General features: G+C 36.5%; 2 protein-coding genes across 3 annotated transcripts in view; one reads left to right on the top strand and one right to left on the bottom strand.

Moving 5' to 3' along the window:
• DCUN1D5 (DCN1, defective in cullin neddylation 1, domain containing 5) overlaps nucleotides 1–173 on the bottom strand; it is a 16,215-nt gene extending 16,042 nt beyond the window's left edge. Inside the window, exon 1 of the mRNA XM_010562130.1 lies at nucleotides 61–173. Coding sequence (XP_010560432.1) covers nucleotides 61–173 — 113 coding nt within the window. The remainder of the gene's footprint in view (nucleotides 1–60) is intronic.
• A 116-nt stretch (nucleotides 174–289) lies between these two features.
• DYNC2H1 (dynein, cytoplasmic 2, heavy chain 1) overlaps nucleotides 290–16,953 on the top strand; it is a 185,457-nt gene continuing 168,793 nt past the window's right edge. For both annotated transcript variants that reach the window (XM_010562117.1, XM_010562118.1), the window contains exons 1-17: nucleotides 290–561; nucleotides 3,047–3,217; nucleotides 4,209–4,344; nucleotides 4,669–4,787; nucleotides 5,355–5,499; nucleotides 6,292–6,524; nucleotides 6,783–6,917; nucleotides 7,012–7,125; nucleotides 7,318–7,429; nucleotides 7,604–7,728; nucleotides 9,057–9,232; nucleotides 10,577–10,772; nucleotides 11,956–12,051; nucleotides 13,882–14,034; nucleotides 14,145–14,243; nucleotides 16,303–16,442; nucleotides 16,534–16,762. In XM_010562117.1, the coding sequence (XP_010560419.1) occupies nucleotides 361–561; nucleotides 3,047–3,217; nucleotides 4,209–4,344; nucleotides 4,669–4,787; nucleotides 5,355–5,499; nucleotides 6,292–6,524; nucleotides 6,783–6,917; nucleotides 7,012–7,125; nucleotides 7,318–7,429; nucleotides 7,604–7,728; nucleotides 9,057–9,232; nucleotides 10,577–10,772; nucleotides 11,956–12,051; nucleotides 13,882–14,034; nucleotides 14,145–14,243; nucleotides 16,303–16,442; nucleotides 16,534–16,762 (2,580 nt within the window). In that variant the 5' untranslated portion in view covers nucleotides 290–360. The remainder of the gene's footprint in view (nucleotides 562–3,046; nucleotides 3,218–4,208; nucleotides 4,345–4,668; nucleotides 4,788–5,354; nucleotides 5,500–6,291; nucleotides 6,525–6,782; nucleotides 6,918–7,011; nucleotides 7,126–7,317; nucleotides 7,430–7,603; nucleotides 7,729–9,056; nucleotides 9,233–10,576; nucleotides 10,773–11,955; nucleotides 12,052–13,881; nucleotides 14,035–14,144; nucleotides 14,244–16,302; nucleotides 16,443–16,533; nucleotides 16,763–16,953) is intronic.

Below are 16,953 nucleotides of genomic sequence, written 5' to 3'. Positions count from 1 at the left end.
CGGGGCGGAGCGTCGCATTGCCCCGCCCGCCTCCCTCAGGCTGGCGTGCCTGCCGATTACCGAGCGCGTCGACCGCTGCCTTTCTCCCCGCCGGCGGCCGCGGCGCGGCGCTTGCCCGTCGCCACCCGGACCAAGCTCGCGAGCGCGCCGGGGCCGCCATTTTCAGTCACCATAGTGACGGGGCTTGGCAACGCGGGGACGCCGGGAGGCCTCGGGCCTCGCCCTGCACCCCGGCGTGAGCCGCCGGCCTTCCCGCCGCCCGCCCTTTGGGTCTTCTCCCGTCAGCCCTCCACATACTCCCGTGGGGTTCTGGACCCAGCCCCGCCTTGATCCTGCCTGGCGGGGGTGCGTCCTGCCAGCATGGCCGGCGAGGGAGACAAGAGGAAGCGGTTTATTTCAGCCACGGCTGCTAACTACTTCGGACTGGATCCATCTGTGGGTCCCGCTGCCCTGGCCGCGGGGCTCCATTCCCGCCCGGAGCTGACCAACTTCCTCGACGACGGCAATGAGTTCCTCCTCGTGGTGCAGCGCTCGGGCACCCAGCTCACCGCGTCCAACAAGGTACGGCAGCGTCAAGCTGAGTGTGTGCAGGCACCTATGGATCCAGCGTGTCCACCCCATCCCAGTGTGCGAGTGGGGATGCAGAGCCTGGGGTCCAGCCCAGGTTTAGTGGTCGTAAAACACTGGTATCTGATTTGGGAGACATCTTCCTACTGCAAATATCTATGCGGGTCTCAGTGTCTGCCGCATAAATTACTGGCCCAGGAGTCTGTGAAGACCACATGGTCAGCTGTGCCATTGTCCTGGTTTCAGCTGGGATAGAGTTAATTGTCTTCCTGGTAGCTGGTACAGTGCTGTGTTTTGAGTTCAGTATGTGAAGAATGTTGATAACACTGATGTTTTCAGTTGTTGCTCAGTAGTGTTTAGACTATAGTCAAGGATTTTTCAGCTTCTCATGCCCAGCCAGCGAGAAAGCTGGAGGGGCACAAGAAGTTGGCACAGGATGGAGCCAGGGCAGCTGACCCAAACTGGCTAACCGGGTATTCCATACCATGTGCCGCCACATTTTTATACACATTTATCATGTGTATAAACTGGGGAGACTGGGGGCGGAGGGATCGCTGCTCGGGGACTAGCTGGTTGTCGACTGGCAGGTGGTGAGCAATTGCACTGCACATCATTTGTACATTCCAATCCTTTTATTATTGCTGTTGTCATTTTATTAGTGTTACAGTTATCATTATTAGTTTCTTCTTTTCTGTTCTGTTAAACCATTCTTATCTCAACCCACGAGTTTTACTTCTTTTCCTGATTGTCTCCCCTATCCCACTGGGTGGTGGGGGAAGTAGGTGAGCGGCTGCGTGGTGCTTAGTTGTTGGCTGGGGTTAAACCACGACAGTCATATATTTCTAGTGGATCGTGCCCATGCTGATATGTAGTTTCAGTGTGCTGTATGTATATTGTTGCTGCATGAACGTAATGCAGCCTGGAGAATGGCATGCTCCCTTGCTGCAAATGCCAGGTGGAGTCTGATGTATGGGTTGTTCCTGGGCAAGGGTGCATGCAGGTGACTGGAAGGCTTGCGTTGCCAATGTCTGTGCAGAAAACGTGGCCCAATATGTGGCACGTTCGATGGTATTTGACAGGTCCCATGGTGGGTGTTTGTCCAAATCATGCATTTTGCAGATTGATGTGTCCAGCTGTGAGCAAATCTGAGGTTCATTGTGTGAAATGTCCTGCTTTGAGTGTTTGTGTCAGTGAGTGACTCATCCGAATGATACTGTTGGGTGTGATGTCCAGTTAATGTTGCCATGTAATCAGGACATGGTGTGGTGCCTGCCACACAGAGTGTACAGGCAAAGTGTGGGTCTTGACGTGCGTCCCATCATTCTGCTGTGAGACCAGGGATGTGGTGTCTGTTACGCCAGTGACAGGTTTTTTCTGCACTGAAGACTAGTGTAATGGGTCGTTAACATGTGATCTGCCATGTGGACCAGTAACTTACACACCTCCTGGTGTAATCATCTGTGTAGTCTGTGAAGTCTAGTGCATGCTATGTTCATGCAAGAATGAACATTTACATGTACCAGTTTTTGGATTGTGCTGCTGAGACACTGTCTAATATACAAAGCCACTCTCAGCAGCTGTGGAAAATCGGATGTGTATCGGGACTATAATATATACCTGTTGCCTCAGTGAAACAATGTCTTTATGTGCTAGGCTAAAGACTTGGTAAAAAAGTAAAACTGCTACTGTCCAGTATGATTGAAAGCTGTTCTTACTAGCCCTCTGTTTCTTTTAACAGAAAAAAAGTTCACAGATGTTTACAATTGCAAAGAATTTGGGATTTCAGCTATTTTTTGCTATTTTGCTATTGTGTTATTAAATGTTTAATAGTGTTCTCCTGTTTTATGAATTCTCATCAGCCACAGGTAGTTTCAATAATTGATTTTATGGCAATTTTTGGAAGTTTACCCATAAGTTGGACTGTGAAGGGAACAAGAGTCATGTTACAACTTATGATTTTACAGGTGAAGGACCATGCCTTTCTCTGTCCTTGAGAAATCTATGAATTGCAATAGAGTTATGTATTTACAGACTCAGGAGAACAATACTGAATATTTAGAAAAATATTCCTGAAGGTATGTAGCATAAAAATGCCACAAAAAATACAGACTTGATGCTTAGTTTTCTCTAGGCACAACGTAGAGGTTCTGGTTTGTCCCCAGAAAGTGTAAGTGGAGTTTTCAAAATCAAAATAGCGTAAGTAATTATGGTATTTACAGATATTTTATAAAGAAAAAGGCATTACATATTTGATATTGGAATTCAGGTTCCCATGAACTCAGGAATGAGTATAATAAAAGTTTTCATTTTCTGTGCAAATCGGATACTACCAGAATGTTATCAGAGCCCATAGGGAGTAACATGGTATTTTACAGTTTTTTCTTGATGTAAATAATTTGTGTAATGGTGTACGTAATTTATTATAATATGTAGTCAATGACAGTTTGCTAAACAAATCCTGTCTTCTTGATTATTACAGATTGAAGCTACTGATTCAAAGAATAATGTGTTGGTGTTCTTTAAGCTGCGACCTGATGTAATTACAGAAGATAATCTTCATAGTAATATTCTTGTGTCATCTATGCTAGATTCACCAATTAACACCCTTTATCAAGCTGTACGGCAAGTTTTTGCACCAGTATTACTGAAGGTGAGCAATATACCAATTTAAATGTTCTGTATATTTATACTGAAACATTGAAATTTCATAGGTTGTTAATTATTCTGAGATAAATACTTCATGTTTTAAAAGTAAAATATTTTAAGAGCTTAAATAATGGATGATAGTTCTAATTTCTACTTCACCTCCTATCGGTAAGGATGAGAGGAGGATTCTGGTCATACATATGCCTGACTCTATAGAAATATGGAATACACTGAGCAGTGGTGGTTAATGGAGACAACAGCTCCTTACCTCCTTTCCACCAGTAATTCGAGTCTTGTGTCCTTTTCTTGTTTTACATATTCTTGTATTTTATATGAAATGCATAGGTCTGTATCATGCAAACTATGATTCTTTGATACGTGGCAGAGAGGTGTGCTAGACTCTAGATTAATTTGTACAGCTGCATTTTTCATAGTTTTGCTTTTTTAAAAATGTTCTGAGGCTTTTCCTTCTGTTACATTAAAGATTATATTTCCTTTGTGGTTTTTTTTGTCAAAAACAATGACCATGGCTGTACTTCATAAGCTGAACAAGCAGAGTTTCAGCATTTAAATATTTTTAATTTCTTGTATGTCATAATATTAATAAAATAATGTTAGAAAAACACAATAACTTTTAATATTTGATTCTAGCAATTTCCAGATTCTACTATAGAAGTAGTTTCCAAACTTACTTAACTTAAGAGAATTCATTAACAAAGAATTTTGAACACATTTTCAGAGTACCTTTATAAATCCAACAACTGACTTTTGATTTTGTGATAAAATTTTTTTTTACAGTATTATTCTGAATTGTTAAGTGAAAAGAATGAGATGCTTTTCCTTGACTTTAAGAAAAAGAAATTATTATATTGTCCCACCATGTGGTTGGTTACTGCTATTAAATCTGAATAATTATTTTTTTTGTTAAGATTAATGGGAGGAAAATAGTAATTGTTCTATCATGTGAGTCACAATTTTTGAAATTTTCATTGCAGGATGAGAGATGGAGTAAAACATTTGAACCCAAACTCCAGAAACTTTTAAGTGAGCTTGAAGCTGGCTTGAGTACTGTTCTCAGAAGATCAGATCCTAATTACACAGGAACAAAATTCAGTGAAGATGATGTGCGAGGTCTGTTTTGCAGTTGCGTCTTTTATAGTTAATTTTAAATTAGGAGTAAATAGTTTATTTACCGGTTGAGTTTTCAGTCTTCCATTATCCCAGTGACTGCAGAGTGTGAAATATAACAGGTTGTGGTGAGTAGATTGGAATTAGTGATGATCAGCTCTGGTCTCTTGGTAGGAACTTGATACTACATCTAGTCAGAGTCTGAAGTTAAAGGATAATTACAAAACCATACAGTAAATATTTGCTTTAGAAAGTATGTTCTGACTGAAAATATTTTGTGACCATTCATGTACTTCATATTTAAACATTTTCCATTATTATTTGCAGCTATACTTACACCAACAGATGAATTTCAGTTCTGGATAGAATGTGCTCGTCATGGAAGTAAATGGTGTAGTAAAGAGAGAGCTTCTCATTTTAAAGACCTGTTTGAGGACATTGCAAAAGTATGTTTTCTTTTGTATGATCAGTGATATATTTGTAGGCTTAGTAAAAAATGCTCTTATGAAATATGTCAGTATATGTACAATCTTTTCAAGTATATGAATATGTAACTACTTAGTTATTTTTTTCTTAGGCAAAATTTTACTTTAAATGACTGACATTCGTGTAGTTTCTAGTGACAATGGGAATGCCAGTATTTGATTGGGAGCAGATTTGACCATTGAATACTAGAAGCTGCTGTAGAAATACAACAGTACACTACAGTTCGTGAACTAGAAATTGATTCATGAAATTATAAAAAAGGAAAACTGAAAATGCAGATGATAATAATGAATGCTATCATGCAAAACTTTAGGCACCTGTAAAGTGCTTGCTTGTATAGCGCTTCAGATATCAATGCATTCATCACATGAATAAACTTACACAAATGCTTGTTTTTTTGAGAGGATTATGCCTTATTTTGTTAAGTAGTAAAACCCAGGAAACTATAGCAATTGCCAACTTCAGGAAGTATAATGTTGCTACAATACTAGTTGCAAGGTAATTGTATTAAGGATATTTTTTTCTAGGATTATTACAACTTGGATAGTCTCTCATTATTTGAAGTTGTGGATTTGGTGGAGACTACCAAGGATACTGTGGATGGTGTGTGGAGACAAACAGAACATGATCCTTATCCACAGCCACGCATGCATAATCTCCTGGATGTAATAGGTAAACCTTTATGCAGTCTTTATTAAATGAACAGTTGAGAAGGATTCATTTTACTCTTTGAGCAGAGACCTTCTTCCTCCTACAGGCACCAGTGATAGCCTACAGCATTAAGGTGCTTTCTTCTTGTAATTATGATCCATGAATATTATTTGCCTTATAGTATCCAATAATTCAGCCAGTTCTGGTAGATGCCTTCACATGTTTGGGAAGATAATAGATAATAACAAGATGGAGTTGGATACCTTTCAGCCTGTGGACTGGATATGTCTTGCTTCTGTTTGACTCCTTATCTTTCTCTCAGAGGAGCGAGTTTGTTTACAGAAACCCCCATTTGAGGCTTGATTCAACCTGGGTGGAGGTGAGAGCAAGATGTGCAGAGAGGTTACTTCTCTCATTCTCTCGACAGCAGTCCCACATTCTGGGACAGGCATAAGACAGGGAGTTTGTCTGCTGCTGCCAGATGTGTGTGTGCATGAGGGGAAGGATTGCTGGGGGTAGCCAGGTGCTGCCATTACTGCTCATAAAGACACATGCTTGTGTGTGGATTCCAGAATCCAAATCCATCAGCTTCTGATATTGGACCAACGTCTGTTTAACTTGGAGACATTTAAGAGATTTATTGAGTGTGAAAGAAAATAATCAGTTATTGATACATTTGTGTGGTTTGAAATCAAGACATTGCAATAGTTTTTTAAAAAATGTAATTGGAACAATTGGAACGTGGTGTAGCATTTAAAGGAATTATTTTAAGCAAACATAACAGTGCTTTTGTATACTTTTTTTGTGTTCTAGGTGGCTCACTAGGTAGATACGTTCAGAGAAAATTGGCAGCTTTGAATTTGTGGGAGGATGCTTTTCACAGTGTTAAGGAAAATCTAAAAGCTGGTATCTTGATTTGTGAGCAGTGGGTGTCAGCTTGTGAGTACCTAACTGGACAACTGTGGCAACGTTATACTCTACATCCATGGAAAAATGAGAAATATTTCCCTGAATCATTAGCCAAACTTGGCAAACGTCTTGATGAGGTAGAGATTTGAATTATACACATTTATTTTATTAGACACAGAATTAAACAATATTGTTTTAAGTTAAAAAAGGGAATTAAACACTTCTATAGCCTTTTCAGAGTCAGACAGCATTTCATAATCCATGTTTGCCTGAGCCTTTCAAAAGTTTCTTGTAAAAAGGAGAGGGATGGAATGTGCTGCTTGTGCTTTTTGCTTCTAAATCTAAGTTTTATCTAAAAATATGTTGGATATGTTAAATATTTTTTTCCCTTATAGGTGCTAACTGTTAGAACACTGCATGAAAAACTTACATTCTTTTTGCCAGCTGGAGAACAAAATGCTTTACATCTTGCCCAAGTGTTTGAACCCTTTGTTGGCCTAAATCCTGTACACTGTAATCCTTACACAGAGGTATAATGCTTATTTTTAATTTCTTCACATTCTTTCTGTGACTTTTTATGGTGTATATGGATAGTCCTAAACTAACATATGAACTTATCTCTAGCCATTATGGAAAGCAGCAGTCTCTCAGTATGAAAGAATTATTGCACCAGCAGAGCAAAAAATAGCAAGCAAATTGAAGAAATTTATTTCAGAAATTCGGGACAGTCCTCAGCAGGTATGGGTATTTTTGTAGTCTGAAAACTTTCCTAAAGATAAAGTTACTGAATTCTTAAGTAGTCAGTTTAGAGCGCAGGAATAAGTACTTAGAGTCAAAGACAATGCTTATGAACAGCACTAATGAGTACTGTCAGAATATGTTTAATTTTTTTTCAGGAAAGAGATAATTTTTCTAAACTTCATATTCCAGCTTCTTCAAACATTTCAGAAATATAAGGAACTGATAAAGCATCCAAACATAAGCAAAGAATTGCTTTTTGAAAGGGAAACATTGCTAGCAAAACTTCAAGATTATGTCAAAGGTAAAAATGTATTTAAAAGTATTTAATTGCATTAGTTCTTTTGCAAATACTAGAATTCTTTATTTACTTTTAGAATTATGTCAGTATCCCTAGTATATTTTTACAACTACAATAATAATTTTAAGCTTGTTCTGTTAGGTTTCTGGTCTAACATGAATCTTTTGCTTGTGTTAGAGTATCAGACAGACTTTGAAACTCGATGCCATGGTGTTCCTGGTGATGTTTCTGGACCACTGTCCGGCAAAAACCTTTCTGAAGTTGTGAATAATATTGTATGGGTACGGCAGCTGGAGCTGAAGGTAACAGATTTCGTTACTGTTTAGGCACAATATTATCATAGAACATAAAACACGGTGTTTGAGATTTCTGTGGGGAATTCCCCACAGAAAAATTGTGGACTTCCCAAGAGTTACATACTCAAGATTCCTTATCAGTGGTGCTGCTTGCTAAGTTGAATTTTATTAACTGATCCCGAAGACAGTCTTCATAATACGCTGAACTGCCTGCTTTTATAACTTAACTTTTTTGACAAAAAAAAAGACCAAAATTCTGAGAGGAAGCGTTTTTGTTAAATTTTATTCTCCAGTTTGCATTTTAAAATTTTATTTAAGATTTATGGATAGCCAGATTCTGACATCCTGATTCTCACTTGTTATTACCAATCTTGAAATCAAAGGGATTTCTTGGTAGTACTTTTTTGAGTCAATGCCTGCCAGGGAATTTACTACAGAGACTGTAGTAAAAGTGAATGTCAAACGATTCAGTGTTCTCTTACAACAGAATGAGTTTAAAACATATTTGACTCTATTTTAACTTAGGTTATTTCTGTTAGTTTGTATTTACACTTTAGTTGGAAACTCTGGAACTTTTTTTGGAAAGTATTGACTAGTTGAAAGCAAAATGTTTTCTCTGTAAACAAAAGTGCCATTTACAATAACTATAGGTTTGAAAGAGAATAGAAATTACTTATCCCAGAATAACTGTTAGCCCATTTTTTTGGCATTCACCTGTGATTTGCAGAAATTTCAAGGGCCCATTTCATCTGAATGTGACAAAGGGTGGAGCTCTTAAAGGTGTTGCTTTTTTCTGTGTCTTACAGAGAGAACAGCAACGGCTCAAGTTTCACAGTTGTTTCTTCTGCTTGGTCTGCTAAAGACCTAGAGAGCAGTTCAGCTGATGTCAGTTGTGTGTCTACTTTAGGCTGTGCTAAATTTTTTAATTGCTCTCAAATCTTCACTGATCGTATTGACTAGGGTTTTGATTAATTTGTCGACAAGTAGATGTAGAATCTCATTTGAAATACCTTTTGAGTATTGGCATGGACCTTATAGATACACCAAAAGACGCATGGGAGATCTGTACCTTTATGGAGAATTAACTAAAAACCAGGTGGGATACTCTGGGGTGTCTTAATAGTGGTAGACACCTGTGGTGGACAACTTATTCAGAACCAGTTTACTGTAATGGGAATTTGAACACCTGGGACACAATTCAGGATTCACATTTTTTTTTTCTAATCTGTTTTTGAATCCCACTTGGATGTTTTGTAATACTGATTTTTATTGTGGTGATTTTTCTGATTGAATACTGGGAAGTTAAGCTGCTTTTCTTTGTGGTTGTGTTTAAGGTGGATGATGCTACCAAGCTGGCAGAAGCTCTTCTGTCTGACTTACCTGGATTTCAAACTTTTCATCGAAGTGCAGATTCTTTTCTGGAACAGTTAAAAGTATATGAACAAGAACAATTTGATGATTGGTCTAGGAATATCCAGTCAGAATTATCAAATCCTAAGTTAGGACTTTGGTAAATACATTCTTGTTTAAATAATGTTTATGTTGAAATCTGTAGTGTGGTGTAATTCAGTAGAACTTGATGAAGGAAATAAAAATTTTTACAGAATTGAGAATGAATGGAGAAACAAAATGGAAGAGTTTATTATCATTTCATCATCCTGCCAGGCTTGGTTGGTAAGGTGAAGTATACAGGATAGTGTTAATAACTAATCTTGCAGTTTCTGTTAACACTTGGAATGAAAGACATGTTTGTTTTGCTTATTGTTACTACTTGTTTTACATTGTAATCCATATAGTGATAATATCTAGAAACCAGATGAGATTAGAGTATGGCTGTTAACAAGAAATTCTGCAGTCTAAATAGAGCAGTTGAAAGAAGGGCAAGAAAATAAATTTAAACCTCATGAATTGTGTTTCCCAAAATAATGAAATTACTTTATGGGATACTAAAATATATTTTAACATTTTTTTTTTTAATTGATTGGCCACATGGCTTCTGTCTGCATGTCTGAGTGTTGCAAGCTTTATTTGAAAAAAGTTTTTCTACAGTTTCAGAGGATACAGGACTTGATACTTATGTGTAAACTTTTATTTTATGAAAAACACTCAAATATAACAAATAAGCAGATTCAGCACTCCAATATATAATAGCCATCTTTAGTACCATAAGATTTTGTTATTGTGAGATTTTAAAATATGTGAAGAGATTAATTAAAAGGAAAAGAAAAGGGGTAGCTTACTGCAAAGAGGAATACAATGGATATAGGAACTAGAAGAAGATGAGAAAAAAAGTGAAAAAATGAGTAAAGCTGAAGTTTTTGTGAAAGAAGCCTAGAAGGATGGTGGTAGAAGCATTACTACAGTAGAAAAAAAAAAATTGGAGTAAAATCTAAAGAAAGGCTGATGTTCTTATTAGCATTTGATTGTGTATACCAGAAAGTTCCACCGATCCAAGTCCTGGTTCTTGGATTGATTCCCACTGAGAATTTCTTCCCCTTTGTAGTGCTGAAGGCTGGGGCCTGTAAAGTGCCTGCTTGAGAGAGTGTGATGAATCCAGTGTATTTGAGAAATACTGTCTGGCTGTGAGTTACGTGTTAACTATTGTAACAAGCCAGAAAAACTTTGCGAGCAAAACCAATAGGCATTGTTAATTTCTTCTTGTCTTCAGTGGCTTTGAATTAAGAGAAAGGTTACTGGAATAATTTCTGAGTAAGTTAAAATGTTAATAAACATAGAAAAACGTAATAGAATGACATCAAGTTTTTTAGAATTATTATATTATTATAAAATGCACCTAAGAAAGGATCAATATCAAATTATATTCAATAATATGTTTAATTTGATTTTGGTTTAGCATCCAAGCTAATAGTCCAGTAATGGAGTTGGATCACGTTTTTGGAACATTAAACATACTTTATTCAGATCGTTTGGTGACTCTCCTAAGAGAAGTACGTCAGCTATCAGCACTTGGTTTTGCTATACCAGCTAAAATACAGAATGTTGCAAACACTGCACAAAAGTTCTGTAAGCAGGCGGTCATCCTTAAACAGGTATAAGATTAAATGCCGTAATAACTTCCTGTTCTGACTTCCCGGCTTTAGTAGTAGAACTTTTCTAGACTATTATCTTTTCTGACTGTGTGGTTAAGCTTTTTGCTGTGTTTGTCTGTGTGAAAGTGACTTGTTTCTTGAACAAATTAGCTAAGTCCTTAAAAGAAAACAAAAATAAAGAATGCTTTAGAATTTCGGAATGTGTCTTCTTTTGGAACCAAATGAATTATAGTATTAAAGCCATGTGAATTTACTGTATGTATATACAAAAATAAGACAAGTAATTCATTGATCTCCTGGTTTTAGTCTTGGTTTCTGATTATTATAACTGAAGGAAAATGTCATAAAATGGACCAGCTTGTCCTCACCATTGCTAGTTTTCCACTGAAAAGATATTAATAAGTATTTTAATGTAATGTGTGCTTGGTTTTTGGGGGGGGTATTTTTTGATTGGACTCAGTGCTACATAAGTTTTTATTGGGCTTATATTTCAGTTGAAAGACCATGTCAAATTTTCTTCTGTTACTGTAAGATGCAAGAATAAATATGTATATATTGGTAAAAATTCTTATGTAGATACACAGGCTCAATTCAGTTTCACATGAGGTGTCATTGGCATCTGAGATATCTGCAGAGCTAAGGCAGAGATGACACAAGACCTACAAGATACCCATGCATCTGGATCATTGACAGGTGCCCAATTGGAAACCTTAGTCGATTCAAAAGGCACTAGATGTCTATGTGTGGCCAATTTGTAGGGTAAACCGAGTTGTAGGATATCCCTCTTACCTCAGCTGCCAATCTGGAAGTAAATAGATGTATTTTAGGTCTTGTGTCATATCCTGGCAGATGTCATGAATACTTGAAGGCCTCTGAAATGGCACTGTTCCACTTATAATAAATCAGACACTGAACTTATTTCACTTAAGGTGAAGTATAATTGCCTCAGACGTGTAAGTAGCAGTCTTTTTTGCTATTAAAATGCATCACTAGACAAAGATAGATAGGATCACATTAGCATTGCATGTATGTTTTATTTTTGTAAACATTTTCATAGTATAGTCAATACTCATATCTTGATGGTATTGATTGGGCAATACTTTCAGAAATATCCTGCATTACACTTATTGGCATATAAATATTTTAACCTGCTCTTGTAAATTTAATCTCTCTATTTTTACAGGTGGCGCATTTTTATAATTCTATTGATCAACAGATGATTGCGAGTCAGAAGCCAATGATGTTACAATCTGCTCTAGCATTTGAACAGATAATTAAGGTGAAAGAATTCCCCTCTCTTTGCATTTTTAATTTCAGTGGTGTCTGTGCTTATTCTGTACTGCTTTTTCTGTGTTTATTGCTGGACTTTTTAACTGTAGCCTTCCCATACAAGCAACACCATCTGTTTAATTAACATTTTTTTAAATCAGTGGGCCTTTTGTTTTTTTTAATATTATCATTTAAACAGCTGCTTACTCCTTTTTACTTCGGATATTAGTGTAACATGCTCTCTCAGGAATTATTTTTTAGTGTTTGAATTTACACATGAACCACGATGTGGTCAATTCCTTAATAGTTGGTAATGTAACTCCTGTGTTAACAGTTCTAAATCATATTATTTTGGTCTATTTTAGTAAAAATGGCATATACTTTATTCTGAAGATAAATTCATATTAAGGAATGGTTTCACTGTTTTGACTTTTATTAAATCTCTGTGGATTTTGTAATTCTCTTGAATGTTTTTGGGCAGGTTGAAATTGGATAGTTTCTGGTTTAGATTAAGAACAAAGAATCTGTGGATTTACCTGATTATTGACTTATGCATGCAGTTTGTTACAGTGGGTTGGTGTTCAGACATAATATAGTTGCTCTGAGAAGAGATTTTTTTTTTTTTGTAATTGGTAGGAAGTTCACTATACTTAAAGAAGTTTTAGATTCTTTTAAGGAATTTGGGGCAATTTGGAGGAATTTATTTATTTATTTATTTTCATTTTTCTGCTTTGAGGGGACAATATGATCTTAAAAGTTACACTAAAATCTACATTTTTTTAACACCGTATCTATTGTATGTCTGGAGGAACATGTATATCATGAATTTCAGTTTACTGGTTTTGATCTGTTTGAAACACTCCACCCTCTTCCAACACTCTTACAATGTGAGAATGGCTGGAGAATTATAGCATGCCCATAAACTCTGTATTGGGCAAGAGAATAATGCCTCCAGAGCAAGCATTACAGAAAATATTGGAAACTTGTTCCTGAGAACCATTTTGCAAGACAGAGTGTAAGAGTGGGACTAAAAGTAGAAGGGATGTTTTGGTTGGGATTAGTTCACACAAAATGGTGGACAGTCCAGACCAAACTGTAGTTTCAAATGTGTCCTGGAAAAAGTTCCCAAACTGTCTCTTAAATTTTCCTTGGGCTGCCTGCAGATTATGCCACAGAATCCGTTAGTGTGCAGACCCTAAGACAGTGATGGTGCAGAGGTGTTCAAAGCCACAACATATTCTCCTATTTGATGTGATTTCTGCCCTACTTTTAGGAATAGGTCCAGCTGTGGAACTTCAGATGCTTTTGTCTTCTGATTTTCTACTGTAAACTTAGCAAAAATCATAAACCCCCCAATATCTGGATAAAAAGCTCAGAGAAATGGAACTCCCCAAAGCTGCTTATGAGTCAGTGGAATTTTACAGTGTAATTTAAAAAATTTATTTCATTATAAAGAGATGAAATTGGATAGCAATTGTTAGTGTCACATTTTGGTTTTTGGCCTGTTCAGAACAAAGAAGAAGGGAGGAGTTCAAGGTGTCCTCTCAGCTTAAGATGTCTGCTTATGAGTGTGGGGCAGGAGTCTCAACATCAGTGAATTTATTTCAAGCTCTGTTAAAAGTCTGGCATTAATCCTTCCCCAGTGCATTGATGTAGGTATAAAGATATGCCCACATATCTGTGATTTGCCAGATTATTATGTCTCTAGTGCAGTAGTGAGAGGAAGGTCCTCCTTTTTTTACTAGGAGTAAAACCATCTTTCTCATATTATCACTTCCTGTATTCTAGCTGGTAGACTATAGTTGTCATTAAATCTTACAAAGTTTGTATATTTTTCAAGCATTCAAAATCTGGTCCTGGAGGAAAAACTCAAATAACATGGGATAATCCTAGAGAACTGGAAGCTTATATCCAAAAACTCCAAGCTGCTGCTGAACGGCTTTCCACTGAAAATAGAAAACTAAGGAAGTGGCACACAAACTTCATTGAAAAGGTATATTTTCCAGGTGAAATTGAAATCATATCTCTTACAGTTTACTTCACCCTTTCTTTCATTTATGTGGTAATGAATATGTTTATTATCCTTTAAAATTCTTTTAACAGGTTATATCGCTCATGAATATTGATCTACTTCGTCAGCAGCAGCGTTGGAAAGACGGACTTCAGGAGCTCAGAACTGGTTTTGCCAGCCTTGAGTCACAGGCAGGGTTTCATTATATTGCAAACTATGAACATTTGACTTTCCAACAGTAATCAAGATTTAAGACTCAAAACATAGCATGATTGAATTAATTTTGATTAAGGATTTACTAGCTAGCTCAGGAAAAGTAACTATGTACTAGTTGATGCCAGATGTGAGGTAAAATGTGGATGAGGATAATCTTTTTATGTCATGCTAGTAATGGGAGAACAACAACACTTGGTGAGATGACAGGGGTTAGATAAAGAAACGGGAAAACCTTAGGTCATGTAGATCAGTTGTGTCTGAGCCATTAACATAAGGTAAAACAAAGACATAGGTACGGAAGTGAGTAATCCCCAGGCAGAATAGAACAAATGTATGAAATTTAGAATTAAAATGCATTTCTGCCTGAAATAATGAAAAAGCCAAATTTGTATTTGTTCACTTATCAACTGTCAACTTTTAGAATAGAATCATTTAGGTTGGAAAAGACCCTTAAGATCATCGAGTTAAGATGATTAAGAATATCATCTCATCAGAGTAACTAGATGATATTGCTATCATCTAAGCTATTTTGAGGTGTCATTCAAGTCAGCTTAATTTTTCCTATAGCTTTGAGCAATAACAGGGCTATATTCTTAGATGGATGTGGTGTTCTCAGCCTTTCTAATGCAAAACCAGATTATTTTAGTTGGTATTTGCCAGTCAAATAAATGCAGTATTTTTACTGTATTTTTTGTATAATTTTTTCCATCTTCTCAAGATAATATGACTAATTAATAAGTATGTTGATTCAGCTTTTGGTTTGTAATTTCTTTTGAAATTTAATTTGCAAATTTTTATCTTGAAGTCAGTATATGTGTGAAAATTAATAGTCTATATTTGGTTTAAGATCTGTTTGAAAATTGTTTTGATATTACAGATTATTTTATATGAAAAATTAACTAAACTGTATTCAATCACTTTTTTTTTTTATCCTTGACTAGAAGTGATAAAAGTTAACCAAGTGTATCCTGTTTTCACCATCCAAAATTACAAGATGGTATAGTCTTACTGCTGTTGTCATCAAGATTTTACATATTTCTTTAAAAACCCTATTTGTAATTGTATTAAGGCTTAATTGAGACAATTTCAGGTTTTCTTAATCTCTGGAATCTTTCTGTTGGAAGAGTTCCTCTGGGCAGCCTTGAATTGTAGGGCAGACCTTAACTGTGTAGCTTCATGCAGCAGCCTTGGACTGCCTCCAAAGCCCTGGCTGAAAATCTCTATCCGATTCAATAAGAAGAGAACCTGTTAAGCTGGAGGAAGTTTCTAATTTCTTTTTTTAATTTGTCTTGCCCTTTTGAAAATCCCTGGATGGCTTACAAGTGACCATTTACAGACTTGAGTGTATGATACGGCTTTATACATTCTTACAGAGCAGTGTAGCAGATTCCAATGAAAATCTTTAAGATAAAACCTTACAACTACTTATTAGTTAACATTGATCTGTGGAAACACACAAGAATTTTCTGAAATACTGTTTAAATATAGCTTACATATCATAAGAAAATAAAAGGTGTGATACAGGTTTAGATGTCTCATTCAGCTAGCTCTGTATCTTATTTCTAGCAGAGTCCCATGCATTTTAGAGTAACCTTGAAGAATCTCATACTAAACCAATAGGCAATGAACCTCAGTGAAGTTGTTATGCTGAACTGCCATAAAGACTCATTTGATTTGGATTTTTTTTTTTATTCCTATATTCATTTGAAATACATGTAATAGTTCTAGATCTTCTTAATATTCAAACTGGTCATAGAATCATAAGAGTATCTTAAGTTGGAAGGGACCCACAAGGATTATTGAGTCCAACTCCCTGCTCCTTGCAGGGCTACCTAAAAGTAAACAATATGACATAAGAGCATTGTCCAGATGCTCCTTGAACCCTTGACAGGCTTAGTGCCATGACCACTTCCCTGGGGAGCCTGTTCCAGTGGTGTGATACTTCTTTGAAGGCATTGTACTGTGTTCAGTTTCAGCATATCATTATGGTTTGAGGAATAAAATAAAATAAAAATAATCATTGTTAAATTTTAGGGTTTCAGATCATGTGATATGAAAGCTTGGAGACAGCACTGGAATCATCAACTTTACAAAGCTCTGGAGCATCAGTATCAAATGGGCTTGGAAGCACTCAATGAGAATTTACCAGAAATAAATATTGATCTAACATTCAAGTAAGATATTTTATTTTTTCCTACTAAGAAAGTATTCTGGCTCAGATTACATTCAAATATTAGTTTTCGTATGATTTGTTTCACTTTTTAGGCAAGGCCGGTTGCAATTCAGACCTCCTTTTGAAGAGGTACGAGCTAGATATTATAGAGAAATGAAGAGATTCATCTCCATTCCAAATCAGTTTAGGGGAGTAAGTGAAGCAGAAGAAGATTCTATATTCACTGTTATGACCGAAAGAAATGCAGATGGGTTTCTGACTGCTTTCAGTAAAGCAGAGGATTTGTTCAGAAGGCTGACAGATGTTTCTAATCAGTTCAAGGTATTTTCAATATTTGACTGACTCGTGATTTTTTTTTTTTTAGATTTGTATCATTTTAGGCTTCAGACATTCTAGAAGTAACTGAGCAATGACATTGTGCATTACTGTCCTTGAACATTCTAGAAGTAACTGAGCAATGACATTTGTGCATTATTATCCTTTTCTGCAAGACATATTAAGAAAAAGCTTAG

The sequence above is a fragment of the Haliaeetus leucocephalus genome, unplaced genomic scaffold, assembly GCF_000737465.1.
Source record: "Haliaeetus leucocephalus isolate CR32 unplaced genomic scaffold, Haliaeetus_leucocephalus-4.0 Scaffold155, whole genome shotgun sequence".
NCBI lineage: Eukaryota > Metazoa > Chordata > Aves > Accipitriformes > Accipitridae > Haliaeetus > Haliaeetus leucocephalus.
Note: the sequence above shows the minus strand (reverse complement) of the source record. Positions and strands in the feature narration are given on the sequence as shown.